This window comes from Falco peregrinus, chromosome 11, assembly GCF_023634155.1.
Source record: "Falco peregrinus isolate bFalPer1 chromosome 11, bFalPer1.pri, whole genome shotgun sequence".
Lineage (NCBI taxonomy): Eukaryota > Metazoa > Chordata > Aves > Falconiformes > Falconidae > Falco > Falco peregrinus.
Window position 1 is genome coordinate 10892766 of NC_073731.1, and position 17199 is coordinate 10909964.

The 17199-nt window shown below is 42.4% G+C and overlaps 1 protein-coding gene across 1 annotated transcript in view; it reads left to right on the plus strand.

Moving 5' to 3' along the window:
- The window catches only part of LOC101910417 (opsin-5-like), a 31723-nt gene extending 20129 nt beyond the window's left edge, over positions 1–11594 (plus strand). Inside the window, exons 3-6 of the mRNA XM_013300235.3 lie at positions 3402–3501; positions 5611–5715; positions 8817–9040; positions 9705–11594. Coding sequence (XP_013155689.1) covers positions 3402–3501; positions 5611–5715; positions 8817–9040; positions 9705–10145 — 870 coding nt within the window. The 3' untranslated portion in view covers positions 10146–11594. The remainder of the gene's footprint in view (positions 1–3401; positions 3502–5610; positions 5716–8816; positions 9041–9704) is intronic.
- Positions 11595–17199: the final 5605 nt, after the last annotated feature.

The following is a 17199-nucleotide window of genomic DNA, read 5'->3' on the forward strand; positions in this document are numbered from 1 at the left end:
GAATTAAAGACAGTAGAAGCACACCCAAACTTATAGCTAAAAATTGGATAGTGCGCTGGGGATTCCCGACTCCCCCTGTGTTGAAGCAAAGCTTAAGAAAAGAATTTGCATGCGGTAGGAGCTTTATGTATTGTGGGTTGTAAATAGAACACCAAGAACATTAGTAAGATTTAAAATCCGGCACAAGTACAAAGCAGAAAAAACACAGCCTTTTCTGCAGCTGTGTCTTAGCTTCCAGGCAACATAAAGATAATGAGCAAGTTCTGTGAGTATCTATATACTATACCCAAGAGAATAACGCCGGTATAGCACGGAGAGAAAAGCTTTTAAAACTGCAATCTACTCCTGTTTCTAAATGGGTAAGAAGAAAAGCCGGTGGATCAGAATTACCATTACCAGAACTTCATGTCGATGTCAAAATTCACATTGCCTATTAACACTGTTGCTCTTTGGTCATAATTAATAACAAGGAGGACAAAATTGCATTACACAAAAATGAAGGAAATATTATGACTGTGTAAGGAAGGAGCTGGCTGCGGGGTAGGATAAAAGAAAAGAAAAAAACGGAACTGGGGAAGGGGAAAAGCATCAATATTTGAAAGTAATTAAATGTTATCTACTGTTCTAGTATTTCTTTGGCTGTCATTGCGTATATCTTTAAAGACGCAGAAAACTGGGAATATCATGTATTTTTGTTACCTACATATGTTAATAACTCTGCCTATAGAAATCAGGACTACACTAAATCAGTTTTTCTATTGCTAACTCCTTTGGGTTCCAAGCAGTCACTTTGGTTGCTACCTACAGTCAGTGTTGTCTGTTCAGGAGCAGAAAAAGTAGCAGAGATCTTTCTTCCATATACAGTAGGTGTGTGCTTGAAGAAGGCTGGCTACAGCTAGAGTAAATTCTCTCATTTTCTTCTGAAGACATATATCTAAGTGATACCAATATAGAAGTACTGCAGAATCAATAGGCTTGCTGGGAAATGGCAGATGTGTAGCTAGGCTCAAGAGCTAACTCCTCACCAATGGAAGTCTGGCAGGGACAATATTGGCTTGAGGCTCCTGCACCCAAAGCAGCCCTAATCCTGTTGGATGCTCTCTTGTGTTTTAATGTTCTGGATCCCATGGCTTCTGCCTGGGCTGCTCTGCAGCTTAAGAACTATCTCATTTACCTCCTTTATTCATTTCATCCTGGCACTCTTGTCATCCCCAGAGCTCACTCTCCTCCTTGGCATTTCACCCTGTTACCTATTCAAAACCACTGAGCCTGTGGCTAGCACGGCACCCCTGGCAGATTGCTGCCACTTTAGCCACTTACTAGCCATATGGCCCCGGTCAAATCTCTGGTGACAATCCCCCAGACTAGCAGAAGCAACAGTATTTTGATCTGCTGAAATGCTGTTATGAAATAGTATGAAAATGAGACGTGGTGCTGACAATGGCTTGGTCCTGTGAACTATGTTGATTTCGGTAAAACTGTATGTTTTCAGCAAGACACCATTCCAAAAAAAAAAACAAACAAAACAAAACTAAAAACGAACACTTGGCTTGTTCTTTCTTTCATCTTAAATGGTAAAGGGCAAGAGTATTTTTAGACCCACTTCTAAGCATGCTCAAAGGCTGTTTGAACTGATCACTTAATATAATTGTCTCTCTCTGGTCTGCATCAGGGAAGGGGGTGGGAGGATAACGGTCACATCTGCAGGTGATAAGACATACAGTAATGTATTTCAGAAAAACTCAACCAGCTTCAGCATAGAAGGGCTATGATACACACTAAGAACCTTGTCTTTCTACTTTAGTATTCAATCTCATAGCACTTTATACTTAATTTCAAAGAGTTTATTTGCATCCCTGCTGAAATACTGCTTCCTTTCCAGTCTAATAACTAATGTTACGCATCCTAGTTTCTCAGTAGTCCTTGGCCATGCTGTTTTCCCTGTCTATGAAGCATTGTTAGAGCAAATGGAGACGCAGCAGCTGTTTGCATCAATAAGGCTAATGAAATGCAGAACACATTTGCATATCCAGGTATTTCACCAATCTCCACAGCACACAGAAGGCCAAATTCAGCCAAGTGTAGCTTTCAGCAAGTATCCAAAACACACAAGGAAGTCTGTTTCCTGGTGTAAACATGGTTGCGTTTATACACTAAACATGAGCTGACTGTAGGCAGAGCACAGGTGGGTGTAGACTGTTGTAGTAGCAAATCTGGCATGCATTGAAAATGTGGTGGATCTGTAAAAGTTGCCATTAAGTACCGCGTCAATATAAAGATATTGGTAGCAAGAAAGACTGACAGTGAAAGAAATGACGAAGCAGCCCTTTCCTAACCCTTCACCCAATTTAATTTATACAATCTGCCATGGTCTCAGCTTTAAGCCTGGATTAAAGCCCCAGATTCAAGGCTGGGATAAACAGAATTCCACGGGATGTGTGCCCATTCACACAGAGTTGGTTCACCGTAGAATAATGATGTGCCTTTCCACTGATAATTTTACCACTTGAATGCCAAGTTACAGTCCAGAGACACTTGCTTAATATTCCTGCTTCACTTGGTGTAAAACTGGCACCTCCAAGAGCTCCTCTGCTCTGGCCTGTTTGGTGTATCATTGCAAGCTTTCAAAAAAAAAGGACTGCCTTCAGCGTTTTGCCTGGATCATTTCCCAGTCGTATAGTGCTCCCGAGCAGATGGCTACATCCATCTCCACTACCGCCAGCAGCAACTTCCTTCCTAAGCCCCAAGTGCAGCTAGCAGAGTTGTAGCCATCCTGTGCACGTACTGCTGAGACACTGACGTCAGCGGGAGCCTACACAGCCGTATGGCTCTGCCTGCGTCAGTCAGAGGTGGTGAGGATCAGTGATTAATAAATAGCAGGCAATGAGGAGTACCAACATTGAGGCTCAATCTATTGGAACCATTTGGCTTTGGATGGTTTTACTTATTTTTTTAAAAAAGCTTTTCTCAGCCAAGCCCATTACCTCCTACGTTCTTTCCTCTTTGGCCTAAATTTCATGGGTTCAGTTTGCATGGTTGTTCTGCCTAAGTGGGGCAGCTGCATCCAGTGCATTTTTGCCTATTCAGGGCTTTTCTTCTTTTCAGTTCAGCCTTTTTCTCCTTCATTTGGCAAGTTATTTCAGGGAAGCATAGATGTAAGGGAATCTTTGCTTGTTTATTTTATGTACATGACAGAGCACTTATATAATTTCTGAACATTTACTTGCTCACTGATCCTATAGAAGATAACTGCACCTGACATTTTACACTTCCCTGCTAGTTGGGTTTCTGGAAAAACTTTTGAGAGCATGAACATGAAAATGACAGGAGCAATCCCTGTGGTTCTTTTCTGCTTCAGCTCTCTGCAGTAAAAGAACATCCTGCACTGCTTTGTTTTTCAGGTTGATGGCTTCCTGACACTTCTTTTTGGCCTGGCTAGTATTAATACCCTTACAGTAATCAGCGTGACTCGCTACATCAAGGGCTGCCATCCTGAAAGAGGTAAGGAATAAAGGCAAGTCCGGTTCTGCCTTCACTGAACCTGGTGCAAATCTGTATTTCTTTCAGTCACGGGCTATATCAAATATAAATTAGATATAATGGAAACCAAAACGTAATGCACTCATTGACATTACAAACATGTTTGCATAGAATCTTTCAAAGGTAACCCTAATAAGAGCAAAATTATTACTAGTACACTTTGGTCACCATGGGTTATATTCACCCTTGTGCCAAAGATACCACAGGTCCTGCTGACCCCTCTATATTCTTCAAAATGCAACTTAAACGACTTCTAAGTGATACATACATTGTTGTCTGGATCTCACTGTAAACAACAAATTTCATATTCTGTGAGATTATGTTTGGGAAGAGTCCAGCTGTTGATAAGATCCTTGGTTTGGAAGGCTGCCCTACCTACAAACATTTTTACTCTTCAGGGTGTTTTGCCAGGGTTTGTGCACAGCAGGCATCATGGGCTGCTTTAGATAGCGCTGGGAACATTCAGTCTGCGCATCCTGCCTCCACCTTTTGTAGCACTGCGCAGCCTGCCAGCCCCACATACCTCTCTGGCCTCTCCTCAGCTGACAGTTTCACACCATGGGAGATGAAAACTACTCCTACCACCCCCAGAACTGACCGTGACTCAACTCTACCCAGACAATGCCTGTCTCCCACCTCTCTCCCAGATCTGCAAAGCATCATCACCACAACCTCACACCCACACTTCTTCCTTTTCTCGTGCCCTGTTGATCTGTAACCTGAATATCTCAAACCACCACTGTTCATTACTCTCTCCAGTGCTAGAAACCTTTTACTAACCACTCCTGGTTTTTTTCAATTTCATTTTTTTATTAAGCTTCGGTATAAATGCCTCTGTAAAGACATATGAGTGTCCTGCTGTGCAAATCTGGTCTGAAATCTTTTACGTGTTTCCTGCCCTGTGAAGCCCTCATTAGCAAATCTGTATGAACATGCCATCATCTACCCCTTTTTGTATCACCACACTCACCCGAGGAGCGGAAACCTTTCCTTACCATTCATCCTGGACCTCCTGAAAACCCTGGATTCCACTGAAAGCCTTATGCTTTATACCTACACCTTCTATAAATCCTCCTTAGTCTTCCTTTCACCTATCCTTAGATAGTGCATTATCAATTTTCATGCCTTTGTAATGACTGGTTTACACCATCTTTTGGGCAGGAACCTATTAATACCTGCAGGTGAAGCATGCATAAATACCCTGGAGTCATCATATGAGTTTTTCTCTCTAATAGCATGAAGGGAAAGAACTTCTGCAGGGAGGTCTTTTTTCCACAGGAAGTTCTTCCATAGTTTGTTGTAATGATAGACTAATTGAAATTAATTTTCAGCACAAACTGCTGTTGGAGCTGCTAGAATTTGGCTGTGACATATTCTACATCTTACATTCATTGTGTATTATGAAGTCATACTTAAAACACATTTCTCTTTTGCAAGACTGCATCACGTGTTCATCTGAGGGTGTACACCATTTATGTTTGCGTCTTGAGGAAATCAGAACAAGTAGCCAGTATAACTTTACAGAAATGCTGGGGAACAGAAACTGGTGGATGCATGGATATTTCCTACGTAAATAAAGAAATAACCGCTATGTATGGCAACAGCAAGACAGATTACATAATTTGTATTGAATGGCTAATGTAGTTTGAGCATCTAATGTGTTTTCTCCTTTTTAACAGGGAAAACCTTCAAATTGATAAGAAAATCCTCTTAATTTAGATTTATCTTGGTTTTTTTCTACATAAAAATGGAAAACTAGCTGTCTTCTACTCGTTGCAAAATTGCAAAACCTAAGTCTAATGTAGAACTTGCTAATTCTGCAGTGCTCAATAGACACATTGTCTCCTGCTCAAAAGCCATTCGTTTCCACTGTTCACAAATGGTCTTGAACACAAGCCCGACCAATGCTTTCAAATTTAAGCTTTTCTTAGAATATGCAGGGGGGTTTCTTAATATTTTTTAAAATAGCTGTGTTTTCCTTATCAGCTGTTGGAACAGGAGTGCATTTAGGTTTCAGAGGTATGTCTGCCTTTCTAGATACTGTTTGCTGACTAAACCATGCCATTGCAGGTCACTGCATCAGCAACAGCAGCATGACAGTGGCTCTGGTCCTCATCTGGATAGCAGCTTTCTTCTGGTCAGCAGCTCCATTACTTGGCTGGGGCAGTTATACAGGTAACAGGTAGCTTTCAGTTGTACTTATCTGGCACCTCTCCACTTAACTGAACAAAGATACTTGCCTGCCTTTCTTGCTGTTTATGATAAACCAGACTGATTACCAGTGGAACTGAGAAAATCATTCACCATGCATGACGTACGCTCAGAGCGTTGCCTGCTTTGGTATCAGCTATAAAGAGATTTTATGGAAGATATCCCAGGAAAGTCTTGGACGAAGTGCATATTATTTATGAAAAAAGAGAGGCCAGAAATATTTGGCATGGCTAAGCAATGAGATAAAGGAAACTATCAAAAGACATACTTCAAAACCTGTCAAGATTAGGAAGCTAGAAAAGAACACAAGTTACAGCAAGTTAAACTTGAAACTATAATAAGGCAAGCCAGAAAGATTTGGTGAAACAGTTCATTGAAAATATGAAAACTAACATAGCAGGAGAAGAAAAAGATGTCAGAAAGTTTGCAAGTCCAAGAAGCGATTTGGGTGCAAGATAAGGCCATAGCAAAAAAAAAAAAAGGAGGGGGGAAAAAATCTGAGTAGTGAACACTGAGGTAATTCAATGGCTAAGGGATATTCCCATACCAGAAAATTTCTTCAAGGGGATAAGTTGGAGAAATTGGCTCAAGTATCTAAAAATTCAACAAAGCAAATCTCTATGAACAAATGGTAATGCTATAGAAGTCCTAGCAACTAAAATCATGTGACTGAATTTGTCCAGCAGTTACCTGCCTGGATCCTGTAGGCACTTGCATCCTTTGAGAAGTCATGAAATCTATGAAGCTTCTTAAAGCAGCTATGTGAACATAGCCTCTTACTTACTAAATACATAAGCTTTGAGGTATCCCTGGACTCCTGAAGTACGGGTGTGAGAAAAACTTCCATTTCTATGATTGGTTAAATCTTCTATCCTTCCCAAACCAAAACGTTACCAAGATATACGGCTCAATTGTAGAATCATAAAATCATTTAGATTGGAAAAGACTTTTAAGATCATTGAGTTCAACTGTTAACCTAACACTGCCAAGTCTGCCACTAAACCACATCCCTAAGTGCCGCAACTACAGGTCTTTTAAACACCCCCAGGGATGGTGACTCCACCACCTCCCCGTGCAGCCCATTCCAGCGCCTGACCACCCTTTCAGGGAAGAATTTTTCCTACCATCCCATCCAAACCTCCCCTGGGGCAGCTTGAGGCCGTTCCCTCCTGTGCTGTCCCCCATCACCTGGGAGAAGGGACCGACCCCCCTGCCCACAGCCCCTGCCAGGAGCTGCAGAGAGCGATAAGGTCCCCCCTGAGCCGCCCCCTCTCCAGGCCAACCCCCCCCAGGTCCCTCAGCCGCCCCCCGTGAGCCTGGTGCTCCAGCCCCGTCTCCAGTCCCGCTGCCTGTCTCATCAATACCACTTCTAGGAGCACTTTTCCCTACTGCAAATCCCGGTGGTTTCAGGTTCCTGGAGTATCTGACTCACAGCACGTTTCCACTGAGGACACCCACGGAGGTGTGGGAGCCCAGCAATGGCAAGTCCAGCAGTGGAGCAAGTGGCCCACAGCATATCACACCTGGCCACCTTGGGTGTCTCACTTCTGCACAGCAGGGGTCCCCAGGACTCCGCTGATTTTTAGAAATGCCACTTGCCAGTGTCTCTACAGAAGGGGAGGAACACAGCTCTGAATTCTGACTTGCAGAAAATGGACAGGTTTTTTTTCTTTTATGTCACCTGGAGGCTGCTTTCATTTTTCAGTCAAAAGCTTTCACAAACCAGAAATCTGAAATTAAACCAGACTTCATGGTTATCTTTCAAATCTTGAGGACTACTGATGAAAAAGGCAAAGGAGACAAAAACATATTTCTATTACTGAACACAACCAGACAGCAACACCTAGAGGTTTTGGTGATGGAAATACCAAGCTCTTTCTGATGAGACTCATAAAAGAGATTTAATCTTTTGCTCCTTTAAATTCATCCTGTCTAAACCTCCTGTTACCTGTGAGGAATTAAGGGATTAATTTTTTCCTTCAGAATTATCACTGGATTTCAGGGAGAGATCTACGTTGCTAAATCATGCAGGCTTCACCTGTGTTGTATCTCCAGGACTTGTTAATGCTTGACTTTACATAATTTTGGTTCATGCTTCATTTATTTGTAAACCAATTTTCTGCCATAGCTGTCAGAAAAAAACAGCTTTTTTTCCACTTACAAAGAAAAATCAACAATCCACAATCTACAGAACACCTGTAATGCTATCAGACTCTACTTTTCTAGGCGCGTTGGCAAATACATCAGAGGGTCTAAAGTCAACTGTTATTCATAGAAATGTTTAAGCAGAGACGGCACCTTATTCCCACCACCTTTCCCTTAAGCACTGGATCAGTCAGTGTCCTTTCATAAATTCCACTAGCTGCAGACCCTGCAGTCTGCCTGACTTCATTTTTAAGAGCCTGCAGCTCCTTTGTAGTTGCAGAAGTGTACGCTTCCCATGTAGCAAAATGATCTCATATCTTTCTATTTATGTTACATCTTCCCCTAATCTTTATCATTAGCTATATCAGTGTGCTTTCCTGGCTGTCACTACAGCCAAAATTTCATTGCCTTTTTGTTTATATTAAAAAAAAAAAATCTCAAAATTTTTACTTCCTACTTTGCTATGTAAATAATGACTTTTTACATTTGAGGTATTGTGTCTCTACAATCGCTTGTTATGCTGTTACCATGTTCATCTTAGGAAGTTACTACATAGAAGATTATGACAAATAAGAGTCGGTAGCACTCAAGAATATCAAACCTACTGAATTATTACCTTTTTTTTCTTTTCTAATGAAGTACCACAATTTCCCATCCTGAAACAACAGTTTGTGCATTATGGATTTGTATTTGAGATCTAAACCGGATAGAATGATAGTACACATTAAAAGTTGTTATGGTCTAGCTAGTCTTGAAAACGGTTTATGTAGGAAACTGTGTCACAGCTCATTAAATCAGAAAGATCAATCCGTTCTTTAGTGCTGAAAAGAAGAAAAATACAGCATTTCAACTGGTAAATTAATTGCTCAAAAGCAAATACATGTTCTAAAAATGCTAACCAATTTACTTTTGCTTTCCAGATCGCATGTATGGCACATGTGAGATAGACTGGGCAAAAGCCAACTTCTCTACAATCTACAAGTCCTACATTGTCTCCATTTTTATCTGCTGTTTTTTCCTACCTGTCACAGTCATGGTCTTTTCATATGTGTCAATTATCAACACTGTCAAGCTAAGCCATGCGTTAACAGGACTTGGTGATCCCACAGACAGACAGAGGAGAATAGAGAGGAATGTCACCAGGGTGAGTTTGGGTTTCATGCTGGGTGGGATTTATCTCAACGAAACCTGTCTTTCCAAAAACTGCTCTCAACTAGAACAGAAGAGAGCAAAACCAATCACTTGCATTTCATTTCTCTATAATCTCTAGTGGCAGAGTCTGAACTCAGTGAAGAATATGAGGTTTGTTTAAAACCCCTATCCCATCAGCTGGCTAATATTGATGCTACATCACATGTGAAAAAGAATCTAAATGTATTGGAATAGGTTATAAAACACAAACCCAGAAATTTGGTTTGCATACGCTCTTTTCTTTCAGAAGTTACATTACTTCTGAGCATACACAGAAACTACAGTGAAGCTTTCAATTTACTTATCGTTGACTTAAGTCTGCCCGAAACTTTCTGAATTCATAAAAACATACAGAGGACTGTAGCTATTTTCATTCCATTAGATGAGGCATTGCTCAAGCACACCACCATGCCAAAAGTTGATATATAGCTTCTAGGTCTGCCTGGCTCCATCAAAGCAAACCTTTTGCTTGCCTGTATTCTCCTGTGAGCCATACCCTCAGGACAACCTGCATGTTGTCCTTCCAGCCAAGTGTCCAAGCTACTATTTCCAGCATATTGCTTCCATGATGTAGTCTTCCAGAATAAATCTAAGACTATTCTTCTTCTGTCTTTTAGGTTTCTATCGTCATTTGCACAGCCTTTATTATTGCATGGTCACCATATGCCGTCATCTCTATATGGTCTGCCTATGGTTACGCTGTGCCCAATCTTACCAGCATCCTTGCCAGTTTGTTTGCCAAGTCTGCCAGCTTCTACAATCCCATTATCTACTTTGGAATGAGCTCCAAATTTCGGAGGGACATTTTCGTCTTGTTCCATTGTGCCAAGGAAGTCAAAGACCCTGTGAAGCTCAAACGTTTCAAAAACCTCAAGCAAAAACAACAAGAGCCCTCTCAGAAAGCAGAGAAGTATGCAGGAGAAATGTACCCCGCTCCAAGCCCTGATTCTGGGGTGGGAAGTCCAACCAACACCCCACCTCCAGCAAACAGGGAAGTATATTTTGGTATTTTGGATACGCCATCTAATAACCCTGATATTGAATGTGATAGACTGTAAGTTTTGCAGCCACTTAACACGTGCACCCATTTTATGTTCAGGAAGACCCTCTTCAGATCAGTGCTCAAGTGATTTCCTTATCCCTGGTCTGTTTCTTGCTGTAGCACTGAAGACTATACAACTCAAGCAAATCAGACGGTGAAGCAGTATTTTCCTTCTATTTACGTACAAAACCCTACGAAGCACGTTACAATACAGGCAGCACACCCAGTGCCAGAAATATTCAATTTTCACATGCATGCAGGAAAAAGAAGACTGACTTGTGGAGAGCAGGCATTAGCTACCAAAAATAACTATTATGTTCCCATCCAAATTTTATCAATGAAGGGATCACATTTCCAAATATGTTTTTTGCTCTTCAACAGGCCCAGCCGTAGAGGGTTGGTTTAGCTCTGTGGTGCAGCACAGCCCAGGCTGTAGAAGATGGGCCCTGCCGAGATGGCTGCGGAGCTGCTGCAACCCCAGTGGCTGGGAGCTGGTAGGCAAAGCCACGCGCTCCCTGGGGGGCACCGGGGCTGCCAGGCCCTGGGCATACACAGGTGCGTGTCCCATCGCCTGTGCCTGGCTCTGTGCATCTATGCAAGTGCTAGGAGTCATAGATCTTTGCGTTCTCTGGTCCCTGTAGTCTGAACAGTGGCATCATACTTGTCCTCATTGGTCTACAGAATTATTTTTACCTTCCCTGACCTTCCCAGTGAGAAGAGCCTGTGTGTAGCATTCACATTCGAGAAAGCTGGCCTTTAATTTTGCTGATCTGTCTCCAAACTGGTTGTTATTAAGAAGGAGCAAAAGATGTACAGGCACCAAAACCCAAAATGACACTAAGGTTTTAAGACTGCTGATGAAGTGTGGCATCAGAGCTATTTGTAAAGTATAATCCAACACTTCGCTGCTGCTTCTAAAGAAAGTTTTTGTACCTGCCTACACGTAAAAAATGACTTTTAGGTAAACATAACTAAGTAGCAATTAAGGATAGTGATTTCAATAGCTAAGCTGTAGGCTTTAATCAGTAGCAAGACTATCAGATGTTATAATATCCAATTATTCCACCAAGTTTATCTTACAGATTCAAAATGAGGGGGTATAGCTTCATAATTCCTCATCTTGGAAATTAACTACAGACTCTGAGACTTCTGTAAAAAGGCCTCTGTATTAGCTGTGGAAATTGTGGGTTCATTTAGTGCCGTTTGCAAGTTAAACAAGGGGAAAAAAAAGAAGAAAACCACCCTAACAACATTGGTTGCTAACCTCACTGCTATTTATGGCTTTTTGGAATCTCACTGTCCGCATCTGCTAAAATGTAGTTGTTTTGCAACAGTATGCTTTTCCAGATGTGTTTCTTGGGAAAGTTACAAAGAGATCCTGCCTTCATTTCCCCCATTACTCTATTTGTTTTGAGAAAATCACCTCTGTTTTGAAGTTAAAAACAAATAAACATTACAAGCAACAGTAGGGAACTGAGTTTTCATTCATGGCCACAGACCTGAACTACAAGAGCATTCATTTTCGTGGAAAATTTTGAGATATGGGTACTATTTCATTACCATAAATAATTAAAAGCAAATAAGTAAATACTTCGCTTCCAGATAAACACGCCTGTCATAGATGTAGAAATAGATGAAATAATTTCAGGGAAAATCCTGTCACAGCTAGGTGAAGCCAGGCTGGGCTAGCCAAAGCTAGCACATAGTTTTGAAAGCTTCTAGGTGTAGCACAAAATCCACCTCGGTAATATTGCTAGACTGAGCCTTCTCACTGCTGAAAGAGCTTGGGTTTTCCTCCAGAGAAAGAAGAGGGCTACACATCCCCATCGGATGTGGTTCCTGGAGGTACCAGCGGCTGCAGCTGTGCCAGACACCTGCCTGTAGAGCCTCCATGGCCAGAGATGCCATGCTAGCTTTTTAATCTGTATTTCTGCTGATTTACAGATAACTAGGGAAAATTCTTGTCCTGCTGCATTGTAGCAATGCTGTTGATCTGCAGGATTCAGACTCTGACATAGAAAAACATGAAAAGGGGAAGGCAGAGCAACAAAGCCATTTCCAAGAGTGCCACTAAACTCCAGCTGAAATCTCTACTAGTTCATACGCCACTGAGCATGTACAGTGAGGCTAGATTGGGGAGGGGGTGAGGAGGCAGCAGTGAAAATGAGCCAGAATAGGAGCAGAACAGAGGAAAAATGTGAGGAGGAGTAGAATGAGAAAAGCAGGAGAGCAAGGGGCCAGGAGCCAAAGGTTGTATACCTGCTGAAAGACAACTATAAACAGCTACACATAAAAAAGTCTTGACTGGACTGTGACAGACACCCCTCCTGCAAGGCCTGTGGCTACAGTCCTTTGTGGATATAGGGTAATAGCATGAGACTGCATACCCATAGAGCAGAATATCTGGTTTTGCAGGTTACACATGGGAAAAGAGGATGGATGCCTTTGCAGGCACCAACCTGTGCTCCAGGTTCAGGAACAGCAGGAGCACACTTGTCACTGAAGTCACTCAGGTTAAAAAACTTCCAACCCTAAAGCACCAGTGACACCAGCAAGTGGCTGAATTCAGAAAAAAGGTCCAGAATCTCTTACCACCCTAGTGCAGTTAAGGGAATGCACTTCAGCATTTCAAACACGTGAACCAACACAACGCCATTTGTCAAACACTTCACCTGCATCCTGCATTTCCTCCCTTGTCTCTGGTGTCACAAGTGCTCTGACAAGACTGTCCCCAACTGCTGCCCTCCACAGATGGGGTCCAGGGACAAGCAAAGAGCTCAGGAGCTTGAAACAGTCAACAAGGACAGACACAGTCTAGATACACTGACGGAGGATGATGGGGGTTTGTGCTTTCTACTTAGCAAGAATGAAGTACAGTGCAAACAGCATAGAGAGTCCTGGAGCAAAATTACTCCTCCCCATACCCTTGCTGCACCCCACAACCTTGGATTTTATTTTACAGTGGGTAAGTTTTAGCAGCAGAGATGCAAGAAGGCTGTTCTCCTGACTGATACTCCGATGACAAGGATGTTTTCCTGGGAAACCACATCTTTGAATGCTTTCTGTCTGAGACAGTCTTAAAAGGGAGGTCCTACTCGCCTTGGCAAAGCTAAGGGCTACCTGCTTCCAATGCTTTCTCTTTAGAAACACGCTATATTTTTACATTTGTTTCATGCAAAAAGCTAATGGATGTGTCAAAGGCAGGGCCAGATGTCATATCTGTGAGATAGGGCGTCCCATCCTAGTTCTGCCACTTCACCTTGTGTGAAGGCACACAGCAGACAGGTAGCATGAGCTTGCTAATAGGATCTGCTTCTTCCAGTACCCCTACCAGGGGCCTTTTTCAATGTGTTTTGTACTGAATGGATGAGTGCCAGCCTGCACTAATGAGATCTCATGACTATTGCTGGTATCCAAATGGTGTCTTGTCATGAGGCAAGAGAACAATATTCAGATCTTCCTCCATTTGGCACAGAAATTCTGGCATGTAGGCTCCTTGTGCCTCTCTTGCTTAGCCCCAGATATTACTGTGAGATTTTGTAATTGCTGGGGTTGGTTTCATGTATGACACACTAAAACCAAGTAGCATCATCTGGCAGAAGGCAGTAGGCCAAGCAATTCTACAATTTCCAAACAATGCTGTCAGCATTTGCTGGCTTGTTCCAGCAGGATCTGAGACAGAGGTTAGCCCTCTTTTACCCTAGATGCAAGAAACCCAGCCAAAAAACCTTGCTAGCTGTTCATTATCCATTTTTGAACGCACAGCCCTGTTGCCACGTTAAAGCACTCCAGCAAAAATGACGTGCCTGAGCATAATAAAATGACTCTGCAAAATGCTTGAAGCCCTTAAGCTACCTTTTAAAATATGCCTTTAGGTACTCTACATATTCAAACATTTCCCAGCTGTTTTGATTAGCTATTGATTAGTGTAGTCATTAAAAACTCTCCTGCTGAGTGTACAATTCGTATGTTTACATGTGTACCAAAATCTCATCAGCTATTACTTGATTATTTATTTTCAGTATTATTCATAATTATCAACATATCAGTGTTATACTATAATCACCGCAGTTACTAATCGTGAAGTATACTTACTAATACTCACATCTACAACTTGGCCTTGCAGGTGTATTACCAGCATCCCTGTCACTGACCCAACACTTTCACTTGGGCTACACAGTTTGAACAATCAAGTTAACCCAGGATTACTTCTGTTCAGTTTCTACGTTTAAAAATAACCTCCTCTTGGTTGGGGGCCGGGGGGGGGGGTGGGGGTGGGGGGGGTGGTGTAGTAGTAATCATTTGTTGATTTATGCCAAGAAAACCTTTTGGGCCCACATTCACCCTGCTGGCATTTTTGCCAAGCTGATATTCCTTTAGGGTGTCAGCACATTGAAATACATAACAATTTCTTAATAGCTTTGACATTTCTGACAGTAGCATGAATAAACTGAGTGTGTAGTTGGAGGGCGCGGGATAGCCTACTGCAGTCCAGTCCCTCTTCTCAGTGCTATTGTGCCTTTTTATCTAATGACTCACGTAGAAGTATTTATTGTAGCAGAGACCAGAAAAAACAAGAAATACCCCTCCACCCTGCTTAAGACAGTGACTTTATTACAGTACGAACTTCTCAGGCTTGCACCCCCTTGCATGCTCTCTCTCCACCCTTATAAATCCTTCATTTTTTGCTGCACAGACTGACAAGGTAGAAGAGATACAGAGTGTGCCCATCCAAGCATGGCCTGTGGTTTGGCACTCCTCAAGAGTGAGAGATGGAGGCAAAATCCCTTCCCGAGGGTAGGGCTGGACAAGAACATAGTTCTGCTGCTGCCCTGGTGAATGCTCTCACCCCAGGCAATAATGAAAAAGGCGCGTAATGCTACCATATCTGTATTTTCAACTATCCCACAGATAAACCAGCCCGGCAAAACAGGTTCTCCTGCAATGCTACGTGTCCCCCTGCCTACCTCTCAAATCGCTGAAGGCTTAGGGGCCTGAACCTTCTCAGTACATCCACAAACTCAAAGGATCTTTGCAAGCACTTCAGGAACTCCGCAGACCAAAGCAAAGGTGCTTGCAGGGTCAAATGGGTCTGTGTCTAGTATGTGGTCTAATTCCTGTCTGCAGCAAAGACTCCATAGTAGCTGGCCCCTAATCCCTTCCTGCACTGATGATCTAGGAACATGGAATGCTACAACACTGTGCAACTGGAAGAGAAAAAGAAAAAAACAAACCTCCAAGGTCTTCATAGCCAGCACATATTCCTGCTTTCTGGGAGACAGCAATTAGGTGATTCCAGATGAAGCAGGCTAAAACATGAAAATAGGACCTTCTTCAGAAGAGTAATGGTACTAATGGATACACATATACACAAGGTCCTGCAAAAAGCTTTGTGCCTGGAAGACTCTCATAAAACTTCATATACCCACACACAGACTAAGAGAGGTAGCTAAATGAGTTGCACTGACTGCAGAAGCGAACAGCAGCCTGTCATCTGGACCTATGTTTTTGTCTACAGCTTTGAATACACAAATGTGTATTTAATACATACTGAAAGCTTGTTTTCTGGGGTGGATTTTTCTTTAAAATCTGTCTATATAACAATAGCTCATCATAAAAGGGAAGAAACACTGTCCTTCTTGATGTACAGGGGAAGTACAAGAATAAATTTAAGATTCAGATGATGTCCAACTACTACTGCAATAAGAACACAGAACAATAAGAAAATTACTGAATGGAAAGTAATAATCCCATTTCTAATACAAAAACCAGGGCCACACTGAATGATAAAAATAATAATAATAATAAAAAAAAGAACTACCAGCTGTCTGTGCCAATAACCATCATCTTCTGTGCTCATTGAATGAGACAAAAGCCCTTTGGGGACCACAGACACACAGCATTTAATTATGTAATAGGATGTAACCTAGTAAAACGGGAGCGGAAGGACTTACAGAAATCACTGCAATAAATGCCCTCCCTCACCGATATTTGACAGCCTCCAGTAGCCTTTGACACCGCACACCAGCCAGCCTAGCTGCTGGGAAGAAACACCTCTAGAGCAGAGCTGGGCTGGCCCTGGGGGTGCCCACGTGGCTGCGGGCACAGCTGCTGGCTCCAGCGCAAGGTCAGTGCCAGCTGCCTGGGCAGGAGGCACCCGTGTGTCACATCTGCTGCAGTATTTGCAAAAGGAAGTATGAAGTCAAGGATAACGTTTGGCAGCACAAATGAGAGTGCAAGCACCTCTTGGTGATGCGATCTGGCAAAGCCTTACCATACGCTAAAGATAAATTTCAAATGGATTAATATCTTACGGAGAAATGGGAGAAACTTAGTGACCTCAGGGCATGCTTCAAGGCCTTGGTAAACTACTGTATGAAACAAACAAAACTAACTTCTCTGAGAACAAACCAGCCGATCCCCGGGGTAACATGTGGCCTATACATGTATTTAAAGGGAAAGGAAAATGGGCTTTAGCACATCCTTGACTGATACCATGTTTCCTGACAAACCAGCCCTCAGCTTCCTTTGCTGAAAGGCACTCATGTACAGCAGCGCTGTCATGTGTCCTATTAGAAAAAAAGTCTTTCCAGGCAAGCAACCAGTTCAAGAATTTGAAAGTTTAAGTCATAGCTCTGGAGATGAGACCCGTATCTCCCCACAATTTGGAGGAGATATTACCAGACCATTTCCCATCCTTGGAGTCCTAGCAAGGAAAAACACTTACTTTTGGAAAGCTGATACACTTTATTCTTTGAGAGATGCTATATGTTCTTGGAAATACACATTCTTGGAAAGATAATACACCTTAATGTGATGGCATGGAAAGGGAGTCCAAAGGAGGGAGGGTAGAGCATCACGAAAGTCACTGATCACTGTCTGACTGTCCAAGCACAAGAACACCGTGGCAAGTCAAGAAAAAATCTGATCAGCCATGCAACATAGAAAAGGACAAAATGGGCTACCAGGACAATAAAATTGTGATGCTTCTCTCATATTTCACTTTTTCCTGGGATCACACAATCCAACAGAGGCATGCAAATATCTGCAAGGACCAGAGGTGTAGCGTG